Below are 25,059 nucleotides of genomic sequence, written 5' to 3' on the forward strand. Positions count from 1 at the left end.
CCGATCGAGTGAGTTTTCAATGCATTATTTGTGGATGCTTATTCACCATTGCTACACCCAGGCCCGCCAACTGGGGAGGTCGGGGTAAATTGCCCAGGGGCCCGGCGATTTAAAAGGGCCCGGGCAGATGGGATAGATGTGTTTTTTTTTGTTTTTGTTTTTTTATTTGTTTTTTTTGTTTTTTTAATCTAATAAAATTTAAGATTTAATTTAAAAAATCTGATTTCCTGCTGCTGTTGCTCTGTACAGAGCGCCGTCCCTCATTGTAACAGCGCAAATTTGCCAGAGCGCTGCGGCACCCTACTGGTCTGGGATATTTCGAATCGGTCCTTACCGTTCATTATGGAATACAACATAAATCCGGAGCTCAGAAACGGAGAGAAAAACAACACAAAGAAGCCCGACTTGAAAAAACCAAGAAGGCTAGTCGTACTTTGTTTGACAGTGGTGTTAGGCCAAAAGAAAGTCAGACAGAGCCAGCATGACAGTTAGTACTAGGCCTAATAATTCAGAGCAAGCCTGTGATGAAAAAGCCTGTGTTGATTCTGTTAAAACGTGTAATTTAAGAACAAAAATAGTACAAACTGAAACTAGTGTTCTTGCACGGGAAGAAACGCTGGCTACAAACTAGACTAAAAAAACAAGCCCTGCTGAAACTAGTAATATTGAACTCCGAGAGAATGAAATATGTGGATTTGATATTGGACTGTTATCAAATAATGCGCTATCTGTAACTGTGATCGAAATTGCTTCAAAAAGGGCCACCTAGACATCCAGACACATTTCCCTGTGATAGAAAAATAAAGTTTCCGAATTCTGTATTAAAATAAAAAATTAAAAAATTCTGTATTATAAAAAAAAAAAAAAAAAAAAAAAAACGGAGAGGTTTCTAACAGGGATTGCCTTGTATGATTGAGTCAAAGTGCAGACTCGCTCGTTTGTTTCCCTTGGAGATTATTCAGTTCAAACGCCGATTCTTGCAAATCGGCTTTGCCAAGTGACAACAGCTGGAAAAAGGAATTGTCATGGCGCAAATTATATGATAAATTGCCTGCTCATGAGCCAGTGATCACCACAAGCAATGTTATCTGAAATGGCGAGATTTAGCGAGAAGACTTGGCCAAGGAACTGATATAAATTCACAACTAGACAAAGAAATAGAAGCTAAAATGAAGTATTGGAAGGATTTGCTTAACCGAATTCTGTCAGTGACTTACTGAGTGAGAAAGGACTTGCTGAAAATGAAACAAATCAAAAGCGTACAAAGATCAACAATCGGACAAGAAAGACTTAAAGGTCTTGCGCTTCTTGCTATTGAGCACGATCTTGCCAAAATCCTCGAAGAGTTGCATTTTAGGACCCATTCCGCATTCAGATACTATGTGAGTATTTAATATATATATATAGATATATATATATATATATATATATATATATATATATATATATATATATATATATATATATATATATATATATATTTATTAATATACCTACTTGTTTTATTATTGTGTATTTTAACTTTGTTGGTCATATTCAGTTATATCCTGTATATCAGTTTTTTCTTGTCTTTAGATTACACATGAATCACGATTAGGTGTTTTCTTTGTGCTTCTTTAAGTTTTCTAGAGTCATTCGTTTCATTCCCTTTCATGTGTTTATTTGATTTATAAATTCTAAATCAATAATATAATAATACATTCTGCATATTCAGGCTCACAATTTATTTAATATTGGTGCTGTAAAAAAAAAAAAAAAAAAAGATCAAGCAACGTCACAATTTGCGTATAGTGGGTTAATGTGTTATCATCAATTAGATCAAAAGTAGTGTCGTAAACGTCAGCCATCACTTTCTTTGGGGGCGGGCCTAGCTACACTGTTAGAAATTGGACTTCCCGGCATTTTTTTTTTTTTTTTTTTTTTAATTCATCGTTTAATCATAAAATCACAATTTAGAAGGTTAAATACGTTACAATACTATATTTGAGTTGTAGGTATTTAACATGGTGCATATAGTGTTTTGAGGAGAAAGGACACTGAACATCAGGAAGTAGTCACTGTGAGATGAATGAGCCTGTTTTTAGCTCAGTTTTGGTGCAAATAGCATATGTCGCGTTTTGCATCTAAACTCTTCATATCTATCTATCTGTCTATTTATTCATTCAGTCATTCATTCCCGGTTGTAGAGCTGCATTTGTGCCATATAAAAATGTGAGAAAAGTCATCCGTGTGTGTGTGTGTGTGTGTGTGTGTGTCCATCTGTCTGTGGTTATTTTTCTTAAAGTTGGTCCATCAGACCTGTCGACTCACTCATATGTGTTTGTGGGTTGCTCTGAGCTCCCTGTGAGATATTCGGATACAAATAAGCCCTGTATGAAGCTAATTTGATATGAATCATGCAGTAAGAAAGCGTCTTCGAATTCACTTAGATATCTTCTGAGCACTTTATGTCGGCTTTTTTGCATAGCTGTGTTTTTTTTTTTTTTTTTTCTTGGGTCAAGATACGCGATTAATAAGGACAATTAATTGGTATTCCATTCTGAATGTGCAATACATCTTTTCATCTGCAATCGGCAACACGCTGGGTGAAAAACAGCTAGTTTATTATATATACCATTTGGTCTGGAGCAGAGGAGCGGAGCAGAATGAAAGAGCGAGCGGAGGATGATATTATGAGCGGTGAACGGAATTGTCACCGCTTCGCTCCGCTCACATTCTCTGAACACAACACAGATGCTCGCCGTTAAAATGCGTTGTCTTTAACACAGGTTTTGCATATCACAGGAGAGTAGAAGTGAGTTAACGCTGTATCCCTTATACGAGAAGTGGGTAAACGATATATTGCCCAAATTCAAAGTGGGTAAACGCCGTTTACCTGCATATACCCTCGACGGTACACCACTAAGTAAAAATCCAAAGAAAAGTTTAAAGTAGGCTACTTGGTATTGCAAGGCAGTCTCCCATCCAAATACTAACCAGGCACGCATATTATTATTTTTTTTAGTAGACACACTTCTCCAGGCCAACCACTTTCAAACAGCTTTTCATGAAAAGGAGAATGGATGTAACCCAGGTTCCCTGAAAGAGAAGACGACCAACAATAATACTTTTGGGATATGCCTGCCACAAGTCAGGTATTTACTGAGTATTTTATGTCAAAGCTGCCGATAGGCTCCTCCGGGGAATGATATTCTCAGTCCCGCCTACTGAAGGATTAATTAGTCACTCCGTGAAGATCACTTTCTCTTTTGCGTCAAACCCACGAATGCGAGTGATGCAACTTCACCAGGTTGGTTGGTCGTCTTCTCTTTCAGGGAACCAGGGTTACATCCATAACCTATTGATCCCTTTCAATTCGAAGACGAACAACAAAACTTTTGGGAAAGTATATCAAAGCGGTAACTAATTTCCGTGGTGTGAGTGTGCAACCTCAAGGACCCTTGTGCCTAATGAAGGCATGGATGGATGTACCACATTGAGTCAGTAGAACCTGGTGAATGTATGCAGAGTAGCCCAACTAGCTGCAGTACAGATATCGACCAATGAGGCACCTCTAAAGAGGGCCCATGACATAGCCACTCCTCTAGTCAAATGTGCTGCCACTCTCCCAGGTGGGGTTAGGCCGGCAGCAGTATATGTAGTCGAAACTGTCTCCACAATCCAGTGGGACAATCGCTGTTTCGAGAGGGTTTGACCCAGTGTCCTTTCACCATGACAGACAAAGAGCTGATCAGACTGATGCAGTGCTGTCATCCTGTCCAAATAGCTTCTTAATGCCCGTACCAGGCAGAGGAAATTCAATCTCCAATCCTCCTCCAAAGCAAAAAGGGGAGGGTTGGTGGAGAGCCTCTAATTCCATTGGTATTCCATTGCAGCGGTGGAGGGAGAACCTTAGGAGGCAATGAGTCGTCTCCGCCGTGGCAAAGAGATCGATTCTGGGCCTCCCAAACATTCCTAAATGCTCTCTACTACCTGAGGGAGGAGACATCATTCTAATAGGTGAGGACCATCCCTGAAGAGAAGGTCCGCTGCCCAATTCACCACTTCTGGGAGATGAACTGCCAGGAGGGACAGCATGTGCTTCTTTACCCAGGTCAACAGGTGAAACGCTATGCTGTGCAACCCAAGGGACTGAAGTTCTCCCTGGTGGTTGACATATGCTACACAGGGACAAGGACATGTCTCCTCTGGAGCACTGGGAGGAAGTGCTGCAGAGCTAGATGGACTGCTCGCAGCTCCGGTGCATTTGTGCAGGGATGTCCAGCGGCCCGACCAGGATCCGCATACTCCTCTGCCTGCCCAGACCGCACCCTAACCCGAGTTGGATGCATCTGTCATTACCACCTGACGGTTGTGGATCCGTCCCATCCTTATGCCGTCGCGCAGGTGAGGGGCTTGCGTCCACCAGCATACACGAGACATGATCGGGTGGGCCAGGCGCATGTGGAGTAACTCTAGTGGGATGGCTGATGAAGCTCAGGCCATCAGACCCAACAGTTTATGACACAACACCAACTGTACTGTGAATCCCTGTTTAAACAGGGCTAGACAATTCTGAATGGTGGCCACTCTGTCGTATGACTGGTAGGCTTGCATTGCAAGGGAATCCAGTCGGAGACTCATGTAAACCGTACTTTGCACTGGTGTTAATACGTTCAGAGTGAGACCCAGTTTTGCCAGATGTTGTGTCATGAACGTCGTGTGAGTCGCTGCTGTCTCCTGCGACTGGGAGCAAATCAACTATCGTCCAGGTAGTTCAACATCCTGATCCCTTGCAGCCGCAAGTGGGCTATGATGGCATCTGCACACTTTGAGAACATGCAGGGGGTAAGGAGAGCCAAATGACTGCATGGAAAACTCGAAGACACTTTCCTGAAAGGCAAAGCGGAGGTATTTCCTTTGTGCAGGACGAAAAAGGGATGTGAAAATACACACTCTAAGCCCATAGTGGTAAACTAGTCTCCTGGCCGGATTGACTGGAGGATGTGGCGATGTGTGACCATCATTGAGGTGTCTCAGGTCTAGGATACACCGAGGCTCTGCACAACTGAAGCACCGAGTGTGTCAATACAGGGAGCACCTGTGCACCGAAGGCGAAGCACAGAGGCGCCGAGGCTCTGAAGAACAGAGGGTGTCGAAACATTGATGCACAGAGGCTTTGAGGCACTGAAGCACCGAGTGCGCCGAAGCACTGAGGCTCTGGAGCACCATGGGCACGAAGCACAGAGGCGTCGAGCCCTAAAGCATCGAATGCGTCAAGTGCACTAAAGGCGCCGATGCAGAGAGTGTCTAAGCCCTACTGAGGCTCTGTTGCACTGAGGGCACCGAAACACCAAAAGGAACCGAGGTACTGAGGCACCGAGGTCACCAAAGTACAGAGGCACTGATGCTCAGAGACACGAGTGCTCCGAAGGTACCAAGGGCACTGAAGGCACCAAGCACCGAGGTTGCTGGGCCGGCGTCTAGTCTGGTCCTCATGCACAACCAGGGCAGCGCGAAGCTTACAGCGGCGTGGAGCATGGCTACAAACTATACACAAAAAGAGAGAGACAGAAAGAAGAGAGGTATACTTTTTTTTCCAAAAAACAACACACACACAGCAGAGCTGAAGGGTATGGTAAACATTTATTTATTTATTTATTTGTTTGTTTATTTATTTATTTTTAGGCCGCACACAAAGAGTGGGAAGGCAAGGCATGCCCAGCGTCGTCGACTTGACAGTGGGTACGGCAGCGCCGGGCCCCGGTGGAGGAAGCAGCTCTCTTTTCTCTCTGTTGTTGTTTGTAGGTTAGAAAGCAGTCTACAATATGCAATGTAGGCACTCCGTTTTTTTTTTTTTTTAAACGGAGCGCAGTTGCGCAGCGTTTGCCAAGTCCCCAGGCGCCGAGTTACTGATTCCAGGAAGTGGCAAACTGACTTCAGGCAATGTCTTGCCATGGAATTACAGGAATAAAGTGAGAGCGACACGCGACTGGAGAGGTTAGTTATACCTGCCTTACCTACCTGACTGAGAAGCAAAAGAGATTGTGGTCTCCGCAGAGTGACTACTTAATCCCTCGGTAGGCGGGACCGAGACGTCACTACCCGGAGGGGCCTAACGGCAGCTTTGACCTAAAATGCTCAGTAAATATCTCAGTACTAGTTATTGCTGGGAAGCTTCAGAAGTTTCAAATTATGATGAGAATCTATGTATCTACTTATTAAAATGATTGATTGATTGTATGTCAGATTTAAAGGTTTTGTGCCTTCAATCAATTGCCAATTTAAAGATGATCAACAATAGAGTGATAAGCGATTATATGCTGTGCAGTGTCTTCTGATTGCACAAAAGGGTTTTACTCAAGTTGTTTCTAGTAATTAAATGAGCAACAAAGTGTTTTCACAGGTCTGTTGTACTTTAGATTTAGATTGGTAACTTCATGCCGTTTAATACTAGAAATAGTGTAAGGCACGCCAGTGAATTGTCAACTCCGCCCCATATTTGGCTGATGCAAGAAATCCAGCTCCATACATCAGTTGTTCATTCAAGGAAGTTGTCACACCACATGGTCTGTGGTTTATACCCTCGCATTTACTTTGGTGTTCTTCTTACAAAATGTATTTAGTTAAGAACGAGAAATGGTAATTTTATTTTAATTATTTTATTTTATTTTATTGCCTAAAATCGTTGCCTTTGTTTTGATACAAGTCACTGCTGATTACGACAAACATCTGTCCAACTTCACAAACCCTGTAAAATAAAAAAAAAAAAAAAAAAAAAAAAAGCACGCTTTTGGTACATTGAGCTGGTTCAATTCTAGAACCAATACAAGGTAAGGTTTTTAGTTTTATTTTTTGTGCGTGTGTGTGTGTTGGGGTTTTTTGTTTTGTTTTATTTTTTCGTTATACAGTTATTGTGTTTTATAATGAGTATATTTTGTTATTTGCCAAGATAGTGAACGTAGCTAATTGCCTGCAGCTACCGGAGCATTTTTAACTACCCCTAGAAAAGTTTAAAGTGTGTATATGAAATTCTAGATGATACTATATCCTATGGAATATGCATACCACTGTTTTACCTGATAAAATAATAAAAAAAAAACAAGTCATGTAAATAAGTCATTATACAACACATCGCCTTTTCCGGTGGCAGCTACATTTTTGTAATATTTCCGGACGTTAAATGGCGCCATGTGCTAAGTTAAAGTTTTAAAAGCACTACTATGCATGACTTAATTTAAGGTTAAACAAAATATCTTATAAGATCGTACAATTATATATATATATATATATATATATATACAAAACATTAAGGTGTCTGTTGCCTATCTGTGTTTAATTTTTTTTTGGTTTGAAAAATTGTAATCCACATTGCTACTCAACATCAGGGTTATTCTCTGTATTGTAAAATAAATAAATAAATAAGATCGCACAGGTTATATATTTTAGGATTACCTTAACGTCATGGTAACAAAATGGGTACTATAAAATACACTAAATTCGTAGTGCAATTAAGCATATTAAAAATGGTGCGGTAGAATTAGATGCGGCACTTGAATAAAACATTTAAAGGCCTTGCATTTACTGGGTAACACCGATTAATTTTTTTTTTGACTTCGGTGTTAACCCAATTGTTTTATAAATTTGAAAATCGTACTTAAAAAACCAAAGGGTTATTCCCAAATTGTTAAGACAATACCACTGGTCTTAAATAACTTTTAACCAAAACACAAAATAGGTGGTGGTGGGACTTTTGTAATATTTCTTAAAATCTCCACCACTTTTTGGTAACATACTAGGCATGACCTTATGAGTGTTTTAGTTGTCTGTGTGCCATTATCACTGTGTTAAGTTTTGGGTTGTAATTGCTACTCAACATCAGGGTTATTCTCTGTATTGTTAAATAAATAAATAAATAAACCCTAAGCATGAAAGAAGCAATTGCACAGTGCAAAATTCTGACCCAAATTCATCACGTTAAACTCTGTAAATAAATATAATCTATGTGACTGCTGCTTGGAACAGCACGAGGGGAACAGCCTACAGGAAAGGATTAATACAGAGGAACCACTGGCCACATTAACAGCAATGAAGGATGAAGTGGGCTACTCAGCTGAGCTGCAGGGCTTGGACGATGCGGATAGCAACATGTTTTACAACCCCGAGGAAGACGAAAAAAATAGGTAAATGACAAAAATTCATTTTTTAAACATAGTAACAGTTCGTTATTGGTCTGGGTACAGGACTGACGCCACCAGTTAATAGAATGTCACTCCATGAATATGACTGCAAAGTAGCCTAATTTACCTACAGTAACTCGTAACATAGTTTTTATAGTGGTGTTGTTTTTTTTTTTTTCCAGGGTGGTATTTCAACAAGAAAATGCAGAGTGTCGAGTATCTCTAACTCATGAGCATCTGTCAAAGAAGAAATATCAACATGTAAGCAATGTTACTACAGAGGTGTTCTTATTATAGCTGGGATTTTTCTTTAAGAAAATGGGTTGATACTTGAGAAAATGTAATTCCACCTTAATCTAACCAGTGTATTTGAAGATTTCCTTTTGCATTGGTTTCTGTATGTAGGTTATCATATGGCAGTTCTATTTTGTTCTTCCAATCGATTGATTGCATTGTATGTTTAGTTTTTCTGATGTCTGTCTGTGCTCTTCAATTAGGCCCACAGTTAGTCAGTTAGTCCAAAATATCTTGGCACAATGCTTAAGTCATCTTGTAATTATATCTGTTTATTTTTTTAAAGTTAATTACAAATTTGATATACAATTGCTTTGACAAGATTGGAATGTTATGCTTTTTTTTTTTTTTTTCAAACATTCTTTTCTTTCCAGCCTCAAGGCAGAACCTCATTTGGAATGTCTATTTTTAACCTCAGCAATGCCATTATGGGCAGTGGAATCTTAGGGCTTTCCTATGCCCTGGCTAACACTGGAATAATACTGTTTGTGTAAGTATGACATTTAGACTCTGACAATACACATAGTTAAACAGTTAAACATGGTATTTATATATATCTGTCTATATGTTATAATTGATATATTCTATATATATTATATATAGTATATATATATATATTTATCTAGATACGATATATATATATATATATATATATATATATATATATATATATATATATATATATATATATAATATATATATATATATATATATATAAAATCATCCCCAAGTTGTTGTAAATAACATTCAGAGCAAAATAAAACTGGACACAAGATGCATTCTCGAGAGCTTGTAGGTCTGTGGTAAATATGCATGTGTAGTGTATTACCTGGAAATCACCACAAAAAGAAAACATATACAAATGAAGCATTCCAGTGAAAGCAAGCAGTTGCTGTCTTTACTGTTTCGCAGTAAAGTATTTACTTCAATATTATTCATTGAAACCCAAGTTAACATTCATTGTTGCTAATTCACTGTGCCTTAGTTTGTCCTTCACTGGGAAAAGATCATCTGTGTTGGGGTTTACTGGCTGGAAAACCACAAATAAGCAGGTGGCTGCTTGGTTCAGGGGAATGGAAATACAGGCTTTACAGTATAGTGTCAACTGATATCACATCTACATTTGATGTGTACATAATACAAGAAATTCAGGACTGTCTAGTTCGTACAGCCTTAGTCATTTGACTTAAGCCCTCTAAAACATATTCCTGTCACTCCAAGGAAGCCAGGTAGTGGGTTGAATTTTAATTTGAAAGTAACAAATCCTTACTTTGATAGCAGCACATATACAAACAGGCAGATTCAATCTATTCTGTTGAGGCTGTAGATTTGCAGTTTTTTTTAAGGAGAAAAAAATCATGTTAATGTTACTAAATGCTTAAGAGAACTTGAAATATATTAACTTATATATTAAGTTAATATATTAACTTAAATTAATTATAGACTAGATTAAACTCTATGAAAACATGGCCCAGTGTTTACAGGTACAGGTATTCCTTCAATGTACAGTAGATTATGGGCATAACTGTAGAACTTGCCTATTGAAACAGAACCACCTAAGAAAATAGTGACTGGAAAGGTTGGTGTAGTAGCTTTGTTGGGGAAAGGACAGTTTAATCTGGGCTGTTACTGACCTACTCCTGCCACGCCCAATGTGCTGGTGACTATCTGAATGTCTTCTTTCTGCAGGCTTATTCTAGTGTCAGTTACAATACTAGCACTGTATTCAATCCGTCTGCTGCTGCTGTGCTCCCAGAAAACAGGTATGCCAGAGAACTTCACATGTTACTTTCTGAGAAAACCTCAATGGTGTTAAAAGGGTACCATCTGCGTTTTCATAGTCTGTGATGTATTGTGCTCCATTGTTGTTTCTGCTTAGGTCTTTTTGTTTGTCATACTTACTGCCTATTCTAGCAACACAAATGCTTCAGGGCCTCAGGGCAGATTTTGTGAAGTGAGGAAGTGTATCAGTGTTGCACAGGCTTCAGTGCAAAACGCTCCACCAATGGACAAAGATGATCATTGAAACAGAAAATGATCTACAAAGAAAATCCAAACTAGAATGCATTAGTTAACATAACTATGATATTTCCGACCCAAATCAAGTTCTCTTCAAAGCTTTGTGAATAGGGCCTGCATGATTTTGATTTAAAGCAGTCATTAAACCCTTTTAGGAAAGGTGTCAAATCAGTTTGGAACAACTCATACATCTTAGAAATGTAAAAAATAAAGCATAAATGAGTTTAAAATCGTAAAATTAACCAATAGTGAGTCCACATTGACTGAATACAATAAGTCCAACGCCAAATTCAATAATTTACTGCCCCTGTTGTTGGCAAGAAACAAGTCCTGGTAATGTATTTGCTTAAGTAACTTAATAAAACATGGAACTTTGTTTAACATGTCTACTGATAATGTAAACTAAACAATACTTTGATAACAGTTAGTTTTGTTTTTTTGCATAAAGATTGCATGGTCTATGAAGACTTGGGCTATAGGGCATTTGGGATGCCTGGAAAGCTTGCTGTTTTTGGCTCAACATTTCTTCAAAACATTGGAGGTAGGACCCTTGGTATGCCTTAATAAACTAAGTGTTAATGAGGCTGTGGGAATACTGGACATCTGCACTGGAAGCTGAATTGAACTACAAAATAAAAATGATAATCAAGATCTTATTGGCAACCTAGCCACTCAGTCACTGAATTGGCACATTTTAAGAGTTGCGCACAGTCAACAATGTGTAATGCTCATGTATGCATTTTATTTTGAATTCCAGCAATATTATCCTACATGTTCATTGTGAAAAATGAACTTCCGTTGGTCATCCAGTTTCTTACGGGTCTCGATACGAAGAATGAGTAAGTACATATACAAATGTATAACTTATTGGGCAACAAGTATTAGTTAACAAGGCCAGATTTATGAAGGACTTATGAAGGAAAAAAGCAGATGACAAAAACATAAATTCCATATTGACAGAAATGAAGGTGTTTTTTTCTGCCTTGTCCCACTGTCTAGTCCCATTGTTTCTGTTAACTTTTTTCTCTCCCCCCCCCCCACAGATCTTCATACTTGAATGGAGACTGCCTTGTTATCATGGTGACTGTGACTATCATCCTGCCACTCTGTCTTTTAAAGTCGCTTGGTGAGCACCCGTATGATATCATCTTACACAAAACATTCCTGAACATAACGGTGTAAACATGCTATTTGGTGTGGCATAGAATACTCATGAAATATCAAGCCAGTTTACATGCCCTTGAGGAATATGTGAGGGTGTTCATCATATATCACATTCCCCTACGAATTTACATTAAACTGCAGAGGATGTTCCCACATGTTTAAACAGGTGCAGACTTAACTCCAGTATCAGGATTAAATTGCATTTACTTCATATATGAAGATGTGAATATAGGTTAAACTACATTTCCAGAGTCAATATGAACTTGTCAGTATAATCTACAGGATAAATGACTGAGAAGTGAATGTGAAATATGATGTCATGACTTTATATATGGTTTTATTTGAGTGAGAAAAATGATTTGAATCCTTGGATTATGCTGCCCTGGTAAACACATCCAGCTTGATACAAACTAGGGACCCATATATCCTGATCCGTTTCTCTGTCTGCCAGTCACATTTTCCTGTAAACACAATAACTGCCTTGATTTTGTACCAGTCTGTACCAACTTTTGTCATACCCACCAAATCAAACCCCAATTGCTCTTGCGAAGAGTGTTTATGCGATAATATCGCTGGTTTCCATATTGCATTTTCTTTATCACAAAACCAAAACTAGCCATTTCCAATCTGAAAATTGGGCAGAGAGAAGTTTCACATCTCCCTGTTGTCTTTCGTTGACTCTCCTGTTGACTTTCGTGGTACTTTTGTCGGCCATGGTTAGAGGTCGGCCAACACTGAAAAACTTCCCCCGCCGTTGTTTGTCTGTTGTACGATTTTCCGTCCGTCGCCCGTCGTTTTTTTATATAGAAAAGGAAACTTATAGTCACTTACTTCTACGATAATGTATGTGTGATGACGATCATATTATTATTATTTTTTACATTTATAATAATAATAATAATAATAATAATAATAATAATAATAATAATAATCTGCTTTTTTTTTTTATTGTGTAAAATATTGAAAAATACACACGTGCACACACATTTGGCAACTACCTCGTTTCCACGACGTCTGCAGCATCGTGCTGCATTGTTCTGTCACTGTTATAAAGGTGTGCCTCATTGTTTTCAGGATTTTTGTAAAAATCCATACCTTGCCCAGGCTTGTGTCAGCACCATGCAATGCCAGCATCCTCATACCCGACCAGCACGGTACTGCCCAGAGTCCTGTTGTGCACAAGGCTGTATAGTAACATAGAAACTCGGTGTGAGTATTATAATATTAAAAACTGCTGATTTAAAAAAAAAAAAAAAACAACTTGGGGTTAATAGAACATCCAAAAAACAACGTAACACTGTCGCCAGGATCAGTACATATTATATACAATAAGAAGTCGAATGAAATGCTATCCAGTGCCGAGAAAGAAAAAAAAGGTTGATTGCAGATTTTTTTATTTATTTATTTTTTTAAACAGGCAGAGTCGGGTAGTTGTATTCTATTATTATTATTATTATTATTATTATTATTATTATTATTATTATTATTATTATTATTCTGTTGAAAACCCAAAGCAAATTTAAAAACTTCACCTATGCTTCTGAGATGACCTTTATAGGTATTACGTAATGTTGTTATCTACACGGATGTACGAACCGCCTGGCATGCTGACACCTTATAGCCACAATGGGCTTCCTTGTTGGAACGTTGGGCTTGTTCTTACGTGCCGAGAATTTGGTGATCATAATGTTTCTGTGTAGGCCAACATGTTGAAGTACTTTGAGAGTAAACAAATGTTTAAAACTAAAAGTTTATATCTTTAAAGTGGTTAAAACATTCATACATTATTTATTAGTATTCTGGTTTGTTTACATTTGCTAGCCTTGAGTTTGATCAAAGTTCAATGTAATGGAGCACTGTGCCTTTAAGAAATGAATAATTTGAACAGAGGTAGGTGACGTCACAGATGACACGTGAATATGTCCATGGACTAAAAAAAAAAGTAGTCATAGCTACAAAGATAAGAAATAAAAGAAAATATATCTAAAAAGCTTTACTATCACTGAAAGAGACACTGCTTCAAGCAAACCTCTCCGTGGGTAGAAAAAAGTTTATTGTTTATACATATTAAAGAAATAATACGTATTGCTTTATTAAACATTTAACTCAAACTGTGGCAAAAAAAAAAAACAGTAAGCTAAAGAAACCTTGTGTGTGTCATTTAAGGGTGCAACAAACACGTCATATATTGTGATAATAGGAGTATACATATACTAATATTTGAAAATTATTAATTTTAAATTATTCAGTGTTGTGTGCAAGTGTTCGATATAGGAGGTCATTGGAGCGTCTTGAGGCACGTAGTGGGTTTATTTTGCAAATATCAGGATGTGGGTTTTTTTTTTTTTTACTGTTTGCTTAATACGCGATAGCTTTCGACAAGTTTGAAGTTGATATAAAATCTGGTCTTGCTAAAGTCTTGCATGTGATTTATAGCTGGAATTGAGTAGATTTGGTCGGGGGATAGAAAACCACTCCCCATTCTCAACCCACTTGTAGTCAACAAGCCATAGCTGCTTTTTGAAGGGCGAAAAGGGATTGTTTTGGTTCTGCGAGATTTCACTTGGAATTTTTCTTGTGTTTTGTTGCGGCGAATGCTTTTGCATCCTCGTTCGCTAAGTGCTAACCTTGATTTGGTCCAACCCCTAGTCTCCTATTTCAGATTGCATTTGGCTATTATCTGACAAGCTTTCAATTTTTTGTTTAACCCTTTCAGGTACTGACTGTGCGATTACGAGAACCTCTTTTGTTTTTATCCTCCAACTAATTCCTAACAAGCCTTTATTTTTCTATACAGGTTATCTGGGATATACAAGTGGATTTTCCCTGGCTTGTATGGTATTCTTTTTAATTGTGGTAAGAACAATTTCAAAGTATAACATACATTAAAAAAACACACTTCCCCTATGTGAGACTTTTACCAAGGTGTTACAAGATTTTAAAAAAAAAATGTTTTTTGTTTTTGTTTTAGATTATCTATAAGAAATTTGATTTACCCTGCCCTGGCCTGGAATTAAATTCGACAAGGCAGGCTGCAAGCATGATACCTGGTAAAAAAACAGGAGTGTGTGAACCAGAGTATTATACATTCAATACTAAGGTATGAGTATTGTTTCAAATGCAAGAATATAGATACACTGCTGTACTTTGTACCTTTTCTGTATGTACCTTTGCTGTGGTCTGACAGCTAGACCGTAAGAGTGAGTTTGAACTGTAACACCTGAAATCCTCAGGTGATAATGTTTCTAGTGCTAATAAGAAGTTCTTATAATCAAATGAACTGCAGTTGTCTTACGTTATACCGCCCTCTTTATAATTCCACCCTCACATACCGCCAGCTGTTCTCTCTGAACAAATGTCACCAGTATAAAAACAGTGCTATCTGTACCCGTTATATCGCCACCCCGCTGTCCGCCACCCGCCAACTTCCCAAGCCAAGCAAACGTAAATATAAGCATTGTAGGTTCCCTGTAGCGCCAGCGAAATAATCATGGGCAATTAAAACAACAAAGTTATGCAGTTAACCTTTGACTCGCTTTCCTAACGTTGTTAACTGGACGTTGATATCAATGTCATCAACACTCCCTCTCCCAAAGCAAAACAGAAAGTACAACATGGCGAGTCGACCCCACATTTAACACCAGAGCAAAAGAAAAAAAATCTGCATGCATGCATCTGAAAATAAGAAAGCAAGTCAGCAAGACATCGCAAATGTTTTCTCGCCTAAGTGAGGTATATAGTGTTAATTGAAGGACAAAGGCTTACAGTTGTACCACAAACAGTAAAGTTCATATGAGCAGTACAGTAATTGTTGTTTGTGTGATTTGAAACTAAATTAGTTTTATTTTTTATTGTTGTTTTTTTTTTTTAAGTATAAACTTGCTTAAAAGTAGCATGTAGGTTTCATACAGATGGGAAAAGATGATAAAACTTCACTAGTAGAGTTACTGTTGTGTTAAGAACTAGTACTGTAGTTTTAAAAAAAGATTAATGTTTTATTAAAGTGGCCTGGAGATACTGTAATTGTATTACTAAAAAAATTTAATGTTTGAATTTATTGCAAAAACAGAAGGTGTGTTTTATTTATTTATTTATTTGTCTATTTATTTTGACTCGGTATAACTCCACCCTCGCCTTTTGCCCATGGCCCTTACCTGGCAGTATAGAGAGAGTTGACCGTATTATAAAATTGAGCATCATATTGTTTATGGTTTTTACATGGTTAAAGAGCAGTACAATATTACTGAAATTTACAACCAGCGTTGAAGCATATATGACAGCCATTTGCTTATCAATTATTTTTCTTTTCAGACTATCTATGCTTTACCCACCATCCTGTTTGCATACGTATGTCATCCATCGATTCTTCCAATCTACAGCGAACTTAAAGAGTAAGTCATTTTAATAAAATAAGTTGTATGTTTGCTTTTGATGTTACGATTAAGATGTGTCATTAGTGTTAGCGTTTTTCTGTGTATGTAGCTTTGTTCGGAAGTTGTAATACTAAAACAATAATTACTGAAAATGTTTCAGAGTTTTACCTTGTTAATTTGTTAGGATTTGAGTGTAATGTTGATCTTGGAAATGCTAAAAATTGTTTCCTTTCAGGCGTACATCGAAGAAAATGGAGCATGTATCAACAGTTTCATTCTTGTCCATGTTTTTCATGTACATCCTGACTGCATTTTTTGGCTATTTTACATTTTATGGTAAGTTTTGATTGTTTGAAAATAAAAATCCATACAGTCTGTGAAGTGTCCAGCATCTTGGTGCACACCGTTTTATACAGCAATGATCAAGAGACAATAATAATATATGTTTGGTTTAGCTTTATTATTTTTATTTTACTTATTTTTATTTTTTTTTTAGTTTTATTTGTTTCTGTATTATAGATTTATTTAGGGTTGTTTGTTATGTGTTTATTACAAAATGTAAAAACAGTGAGACTTCAATCTGGTAAACGCTGACAAAATTATTAATTTTCATTTTGAATATTGGCTGCCAAATACAGAAAACTATTTTGGTTATGTTGAGTTAATTTTGCTAAAACATTTCTATTCTATTAAAACAGATCAAGTAAATGAGGACCTGCTTCACACCTATGATGCCAACCGTGACGTCATGATTCTTCTAGTGCGGCTAGCCGTTGTCACAGCAGTTATTCTCACAGTGCCAGTACTTTTCTTTGTTGTAAGTATACTGCGTTACTATACTGTAAAACGTTTCCATACGACACAAATTCATCTTAAAGGTATGCTTTGTATCATCCACATTTCATTTAATTTCTTTCCAGTTTTAAATCCTGATTTGAAAGGAAGTGAAAGGGGGAAGTTTAGTACTGTTGCACAGGCTTCAGTGCACAGCACAGTGTTAATGAGCTTCCCCACCTCCCACAATCAGCCTTTGGGCATTTTTTTATTTTTCAGAAAAATGCATGACAAATGCTGATCCAAAAAGAAACAACAATAGGGAATAATGTAGGACAACCCAATCAGGACATAAAACAGACAAAAAACTAAACTAAATATTAAACAAATATAGATGATATAAAATATCTATTTGAAGTATGCTACCAGTATCTTCCAGTGCCAGCTTATGATTTAGCAGCCAATTGTGCTTTTTGCTGAAACCTCTACCTAGAGAGCAGCCAGTTATTTACATGACTCTTCACTGTGCATTCTGCTCCTCCTCGCCCCCTCTACACACGCATCCTAAGCACACACACAAACATATATGACCTGGCTATCAAGTTCAGACCCCATCCTTAGTCAACAAGTTCAAGTTCATACAAGTGCTTGTATTTACTTTGTCACAGGGTAGGAGTAAACCCCCTTTTTGGTTTAGGAGAAAGATTTGCAGCTGTGTCTTAAAGATCTCATGTTGTATATAAACATGTGATTCAAGTAAAGGGATTTCCCTTCAACTGAAAAATATTGAAAATGCCTAACTGTTGTGGGTGGTTTGCTTATTGTCTGTTACGTGGAAAGTTTTACTTTATATAATCTAGTTACTGCTTTTAAAGAGGCTCTGATCTGTGGTAAGAACATCAGTGTTACACAGGCTGTAGTGCCCAATTCTTTACCTGTCCACTGCACAGATCTGGGAGATGTCTCAGCAGAGCTAAATGTACTACAATTACACTAATTTTAATGATCTGGAATCAAGAATTATTAAACTGATCCCAGATTGAATGAATGTGTTTTTTTGTAGTTGTGTGATTTGTAACTGCCTGTACTACTGTCTGCTGTGGTTCTCTTGTGTATGACGTCTTAGTCAAATTATTATTTTTTTTTTCCTGGTTAAAGAATGGATAACTAAGTAAAATACTCCAGGGGTAGTGTTGTGTTCTGGCAGTCACATCCTTTGTGATACCTCAAGCCACAGGTTTCAACTGTTTCTGCTACTTCAGAGAATTTGATCTTGAATAACAGTCAATTTTTTTTTTTATGGCAAGAATGCCCCGTGCTTGCCTCATTCACTCCTCACACACGCTGCAGCCTGGTGTTGGTGACATTTTCCATTACTTTATTAAGTTTGTAATTTGTGTTCTTGGTTTGTTTGTCAGGTCCGCAGGTCTCTTTTGGAGCTGATCAAGCAACAAAAGTTCAACTGGAATCTTCACATTAGCTTAACACTGGTACTTCTGGCATTCTCTGCCATTTTGGTTATCTTCACGCCTTCCATTAAGTACATATTTGCTGTGATAGGTAGGCTGGGCTTTAATAAGGGTTCTGTAATACTGTCATTGTGTGGCTCAGTCTTACCTTCAGCAAATCTAATACTAATCTCTTAATTATAGGTGCAACTTCTGCAAACATGCTGATGTTCATTCTTCCTTCTGCACTGTACTTAAAACTTGACAAGACTTTGGCAACCAAACAAAAGATCAAGGTATGTTTTACCTGTACTTTAGTTAATGGCTGTATTCCTGTTTTATTTTGTCAAGGTCCAAATGACTGCCTTCTATCACAGTCTGTAAAGTATGCTGAACTTCTGTGTATGAGGGAATAGTGACCGGTATGGAGCCGTTGTCTCTTTTATAGTCACTGAATGGAATAACTAATCTGTCTGCTTGACTTTAGTTTTAAAATACAAAGGCCTTTTCAGTAAAAAGTTTAATTTTATATTGTTGTAAGCAGATTTTTTTGTTTTTTTATTGATGGTTCTGCTGACCAATAGGGAAAATCAATAATACATATTTTAAATAATGAGAAATGAAGAATAACGCTTAATTGTGTGAAGGGAGGGGACTCTCGTTATGCTTCATGTGCATTTTCAAGTAGTGATACAACAACTAGATGACAGGAAGTGTGATACAAGGCCACAGTTCTTAAACATAAAAAAACTGTTTCAGTACCTGATGTCAGTGTGTTGATAGTTATTTGAAATATTTTGACAGTGACACCATACTATATCTAACAGTTTTTGTTGTCTTGTTTTTTTTTTTTTTTTTTTCAGCCTGTTATCTTCCTGACAGCTGGGGTACTCTGCACTCTCATCACAGTTCCCTTAGTTATTATTGACTGGGTGCATACAAAGCAGTCAAACAACACTGGCCACTGATCTCACAGATCTCCCATGAAGACACACTCTGTAACTTTAACAAAAAAGGGAATAATATTGAATAAAAGGGGTCTGCAGTGGTTGAAACCAGGACTGAGAAAACCAAGGCTCTTGTTAAAGTTAATACTTTGAATCAGGAGCACCTTGTTTTTTTTGCATCAGTGGTATCTCAGGTCACTAGTTATACTAGCTTCAATATACATTTTTGCTTTGACACTGACTGAGCGTTGTTTAATAAAAATGTTGTGGTGGAACAAATTCATTTCCTCAAGTTTCAAACAGGGAAAAGAATGCTTATATTGTAAAATCTGCTGCTATTGAGTTGCGTTGCCCCCTGTTCCGTCTCTTGACACGCTGGATCTGCTGCTATTGAGTGGAGTTGCCCCCTGTTCCGTCTCTTGACTCAGGAATTACTGCCTCACCGCTCACACGCTGGATCTGCTGCTATTGAGTGGCGTTGCCCCCTGTTCCGTCTCTTGACTCAGGAATTACTGCCTCACCGCTCGCACGCTGGATCTGCTGCTATTGAGTTGCGTTGCCCCCTGTTCCGTCTCTTGACTCAGGAATTACTGTCTCACCGCTCGCACGCTGGATCTGCTGCTATTGAGTTGCGTTGCCCCCTGTTCCGTCTCTTGACTCAGGAATTACTGCTCTCACCTGGATCTGCTGCTCGCACGCTGGATCTGCTGCTATTGAGTTGCGTTGCCCCCTGTTCCGTCTCTTGACTCAGGAATTACTGTCTCACCGCTCGCACGCTGGATCTGCTGCTATTGAGTGGCGTTGCCCCCTGTTCCGTCTCTTGACTCAGGAATTACTGCCTCACCGCTCGCACGCTGGATCTGCTGCTATTGAGTTGCGTCGCTGCCTGTTCGTTCTCTGGCTCAGGAATCGCTGGCTGCTTATGTGCTGGATTCACTGCTGCCACTCGGGGTAACACTGGATTCAAGAACTCTGCTTTGCACGCTTGCGTTTAATGGAAAGCTCTTTGTCTTGTTTGATTTTAAAATGCTTTATTCAAATAGTAAAAGGTACACAAAATAACAATCTTCAATACAGAAATCCAAAAAAGATCCCTAGGTCTGACTCCAGGCACTGAGCTCAGTACAACTTTTCATTCACATTTGCCAGGGTTAAGTAGCCCTAGTTCTAGCCCTAGTCCCTGTGGCAGGCAACGTATAGAAAGTAAGGTGTACAGTACATAAAAACTGTGTTCAAGGATTACAGATCAAAAAATAATTACGTGTGTGTGTGTGTGAGACAAACGGTGCACATGCAGGACCTTCACTTGTCGTCTTGTTTAAAGGTAACAGCACTCAGATAGGTTTTTTTTAAACAGGGCAGGCCTGTAATGTTTATTTTAAACAAAACAAAAACCTCAAACATCTATACTCTTGAAGTATAAACACAGTACCTTTTGTTTGTTCCCAGATCCCTCGTAGTCTCACACTGGAGCCTCTCTCTTTATAGCATGTGGCTGTTCCCAATACCACCATTTATCCCATTTGGGAACAGCCACATTCTCACATGTATTTGGCAGGGACAGGAATTAACCCCGTCCCTGCCAACCAACACAAAAACACGTGCAAACACCCACACTTGATTTACAGGCAGGGCTCACGGTATATATATATATATATATATATATATATATATATATATATATATATAGCACCACTTCGTGTCTCTCGTTAAGAACTACCAAAAAGATATTGCTGCTCTAGAAAGAGTGCAAAGAAGAGCGACTAGAATTATTCCGGGCTTAAAAGGCATGTCATATGCAGACAGGCTAAAAGAATTGAATCTGTTCAGTCTTGAACAAAGAAGACTACGTGGCGACCTAATTCAAGCATTCAAAATTCTAAAAGGTATTGACAGTGTCGACCCAAGGGACTTTTTCAGCCTGAAAAAAGAAACAAGGACCAGGGGTCACAAATGGAGTTTAGAAAAAGGGGCATTCAGAACAGAAAATAGGAGACACTTTTTTACACAGAGAATTGTGAGGGTCTGGAATCAACTCCCCAGTAATGTTGTTGAAGCTGACACCCTGGGATCCTTCAAGAAGCTGCTTGATGAGATTTTGGGATCAATAAGCTACTAACAACCAAACGAGCAAGATGGGCCGAATGGCCTCCTCTCGTTTGTAAACTTTCTTATGTTCTTATGAAAGTACATATGTGCTAGAAGTCAGTGCAGTATATTTCCAGGTTGACTGCTGGCAGGGGATGTAGTCTGGAGTCTAAACCAGGCAGAGAAACTGAACTACATTACCCAGGAGACACTGCACTGAGTAATTCAGTCAGCAAGTATGACTAAAATAAAAGCAAAGGAATTCTGGTATCCTGGGTCTATGATAAGGTTAAGGCCTGAGAGGAGACCTGTGGCGATGGGGGGAATATTGTGATACTTTAAAAATAGACTTGTATGTTTGGTAACCGGTAAAAAAAAAAAAAAAAAAAGAAAGAAAAAGGATAGTTTAAACACTGCTTGAAGGGTTAGGCTTTTTGTTTTGGTTTTGTTTCTTTTGTGTTTTAAAAATAAATAAACATACAGGCACCATCCTGTTTTCTCAAAATATCGTTTAGAACAGACGCAAAAATAAACTTATAAACTTCGCTACATGATATAAGTATGCTGTGTTTATGTATCACAATGTATTGTAATGCTTAGGCATTTCTTTATTAATTTGGAATTTATCAATCAATTTATCTTGTGATACCAAACATAACTTTTAATATATTGTCATGAATGGATATATTCAATAATTGGTGGGGATTTTCAATGATGTAAATAGCTTTTTTTAAATTAGAATTTTTGTGGGTTGTCGTTAAGAGTGGCAACATTTCTGAAAGTTGAAGGCTGAATTGGATGAAAATGTGCCATAACTAGTTTTACATTTTACCAAATGAATTGTAATAACTTCAATAGAAAGCCTTGTAATTTGGTAATAGTTCCTGTTTCAACTCAGTGTAAATATAATTGTTGTGTAAATAAAAAATAAAAAGTTTGCTTGTGTGCAGCTGTCTTTAATTGGGTTTCCTTGTACTTTGTTGTTTGTTTTTTGCTTTATACTGTTTATATGTCCAAAAACATTTTACAATGTACAAAAAGTTACAATAACGTGCCAGCTATGGAAATATGTGATATCTACAAAAGTTACATTCAAAAAACGGTCAGCTCTGTGCAGATGTAATGTAGAAGTGACCAAGTTAAAAAGACATGATTGTGGAAAACTTGGCCCCTCCATTTCTTTACCTGGTGAAAGTTGGGGAGGTACACCAGGGACTGCATGTCTAATATCTGAATAGTCAAACACACAACGTGTTTTGACATGTATAGGTACAAGGTTTTACTGCATAAATAAAAAAAAAAAGTGCCTTAAATGTTTTGTATATTGAAAACTTGACCCCTATCAGAGGCATGTGGAATATCTAGTATCTTCTACATATTGTCACTTTGTGAGTGCCCCACATGATAACAAGATACACAGAGTTGTGCTCAAAACCACACTTGAAACCACTGAGTGAAAGATGAAATCAGGACAGTGAGGTACATTGTGAATTGAAAAAAGAAAATAGTTCAACCTTGATCAACGCCTATAATTTCCAGCATTTAGAATGAATGGTCAGTTTATTTTTGTATTGCTGAAGTTAAAATCAAATTGGAATACATGACTTGTCGGTTATAGTCGTATGAACTATACCGAAATGTTGGGCAGCTGTCTCTTTTGAGCATAAAAATTGATATAGATAGCGACATCTGCATATCTCTATCTATATCATATCAGAAGTTATTGAAATATCATAAAACACTAATGTGAAAAAAGTACAACAAAAAGCTATAGGGTTTTGGCCCTGACATCTTCAGGCTGCCCGGATGGAACTGAGCTTACAGTAGGTATGCATAGTGGTGATTCTTTTTTTTTTTATAATCAGTATATTCGTCCAATTTATATATCTGTGAAGATAATTCATCTACAAGTTTTACCTCTTTTTAATAATTAATTTACAATTGAAGGGTTTGGGAGTCACCACAGCCTAAATAGGGCGAACATGTACTGCAATAGAGATTCCGTGTTGATCAAAATGTAAAAACAAGATGAAGAAATTCAAAACAGGAAACTTGTATTTGTTCTGTTTTTTTTTTTTTTTTCTGCAGCAGTGAATACTTCAAACAACCACAGAAGAACCGACACAATATTTTGTGATAGTAAATCTAGAATTTATAGTTTGCCATATGTACATATTGATTGTTTTTACCAGGTTTCTATGTCATTTGCCATATTTTCCAGTGCTTTACTGCCACTTTCTTTACATTAATTTAGAATTTGCTTACCAGATAAGAGCTGGATATTGGACCTGAAATAACACATCAGTTAATGTATTATACAGTCACAACAACACGCCTCCAAACATTCTACTTGTAGAATGTAGAAATCATTGGTTCATTGGTGGAAGTCAACATGTTGCATATTCACACTGACATTACTCAGTACTAGGAATGTAGTTCTCATTTTTCTAGGAAAGAAACTACCATGGCACTCTGAACAGCAGCATCAATTTTTCTTTCAGACAAATTTCCAATTCAATAAGGTCACAATTACAACGATTCATCACCATTAGATTAAGTGCTTTAGTTCTGATTTATTTTTTTGTTCATTCATGTATTTATTTTTGCCTCACATTTTATATTTCTCGGAACCAAAGCTAGGCTTGAAACATTAGGTTGTATAAACACATAAAGGTTGTATTTATATAAAATGTTCTACTTTGACACAAATAAGTGATAACCAGTTACTGCATATCTTCCCCTCCTGCCTGTCTTGAAGCTGCAAGCTGTCCTGAAATGTTTAATCTATCCTTTAGCTCTTTAGCATGACTTACTAATCTGATGCCACATAAAAAGGTAGGGGAAAAGGATTGGTGGCCTCTACCTATGAAGTGATATTTTATGTCAGCTGCTGTACATTATGTGTTTGTTTCCAAGTAGGAGAAAGGTTACCAGAGCAGACTGAGACTAGGAAGCGTGTGAAGTCATGAGCATTTAAAAAACTTACTACACAGAGCACAGAAATTACACTTACCCTTTTATTCTGGTTCTTGTCTCCATATTGTCTTTCCTACCAATTAACCAACCAGCTGCTTTCCCTATTGACTGACATGATTTTAGCCAGTATCATTTTTAGACTCGCAATTCAGTGCTGAGGTGAAGTGACCGAGGAAATGCAACAGTCTATCAGATTTCTTAAGAGTTGGCATGGAAACTGATAACTTTCTTTAACCAATTATTGTATCAGATACCATGTTTTAAAATGACCATATCTTGCTATAACATGTTTCTTTCATAACTGCACAGACCTGCTGTATGTAGCATATGGGAGTGAAAAAAAGGAGTTATGGGATTATTTTGTTAGATGTATAGACATGCTGATGCTGCTACTTCAAGCATGTTGCTTTTGGAATGTATGAGGTCAGGATTGTCCTAGGGATGGAAAATAAACAAACAACTCAGAAGTATGCCTAAGTTATTTATCACTTGTTTTGTAACATAAGCAGTTTGTTGAAAGTGGTGCAAATTGCACATTAGCAGAAAGACCTTTGGCCCCCTGTGTTGAGCACCATCAATTACAGTATGTTAATATGAAACTAAGTTAATTAATTAAACACTGAATATTTAGACAGACGAGTATGCATTACATTTTCTATTAAATCTGCATGTTCACCAGCATATACAATGCAATAAGTGACAAACTTTCCCCTCTTTACACCAACAGTTAGAATACATACTGGTGTTATTAACCTATATAACCTTCCATTTGAAAACATACAAGAAAAATATACAAAATCACTTCCTGTGCAAACAT

At 37.6% G+C, this 25,059-nt stretch overlaps 1 protein-coding gene across 3 annotated transcripts; it reads left to right on the top strand.

The window, feature by feature from the left end:
• Positions 1-214: 214 nt before the first annotated feature.
• Positions 215-19,556, top strand: LOC121318117 (sodium-coupled neutral amino acid transporter 1-like). Of its 3 annotated transcripts, none has more exons than XR_005950578.1 (16): positions 215-1,382; positions 8,005-8,162; positions 8,342-8,420; positions 8,828-8,943; positions 10,143-10,216; positions 10,921-11,013; positions 11,230-11,311; positions 11,516-11,598; positions 14,434-14,492; positions 14,608-14,736; positions 15,948-16,027; positions 16,245-16,345; positions 16,708-16,826; positions 18,202-18,273; positions 18,436-18,527; positions 19,095-19,181. XR_005950578.1 is itself a non-coding variant. In XM_041254428.1 (16 exons), the coding sequence occupies exons 1-16, from the start codon at positions 1,242-1,244 to the stop codon at positions 19,197-19,199; spliced, it is 1,653 nt and encodes a 550-aa protein (XP_041110362.1). In that variant the 5' UTR covers positions 853-1,241; the 3' UTR covers positions 19,200-19,556. The 3 variants fall into 3 exon arrangements, 2 of the variants coding, with proteins under 2 accessions (XP_041110362.1, XP_041110363.1); XM_041254428.1 differs by having other exon boundaries at positions 853-1,382; positions 18,202-18,343; positions 19,095-19,556; XM_041254429.1 differs by lacking the exon at positions 215-1,382 and adding an exon at positions 6,285-6,812 and having other exon boundaries at positions 18,202-18,343; positions 19,095-19,556.
• Positions 19,557-25,059: the final 5,503 nt, after the last annotated feature.

The sequence above is a fragment of the Polyodon spathula genome, chromosome 7 (genome assembly GCF_017654505.1).
Source record: "Polyodon spathula isolate WHYD16114869_AA chromosome 7, ASM1765450v1, whole genome shotgun sequence".
In the NCBI taxonomy this organism is placed as follows: domain Eukaryota; kingdom Metazoa; phylum Chordata; class Actinopteri; order Acipenseriformes; family Polyodontidae; genus Polyodon; species Polyodon spathula.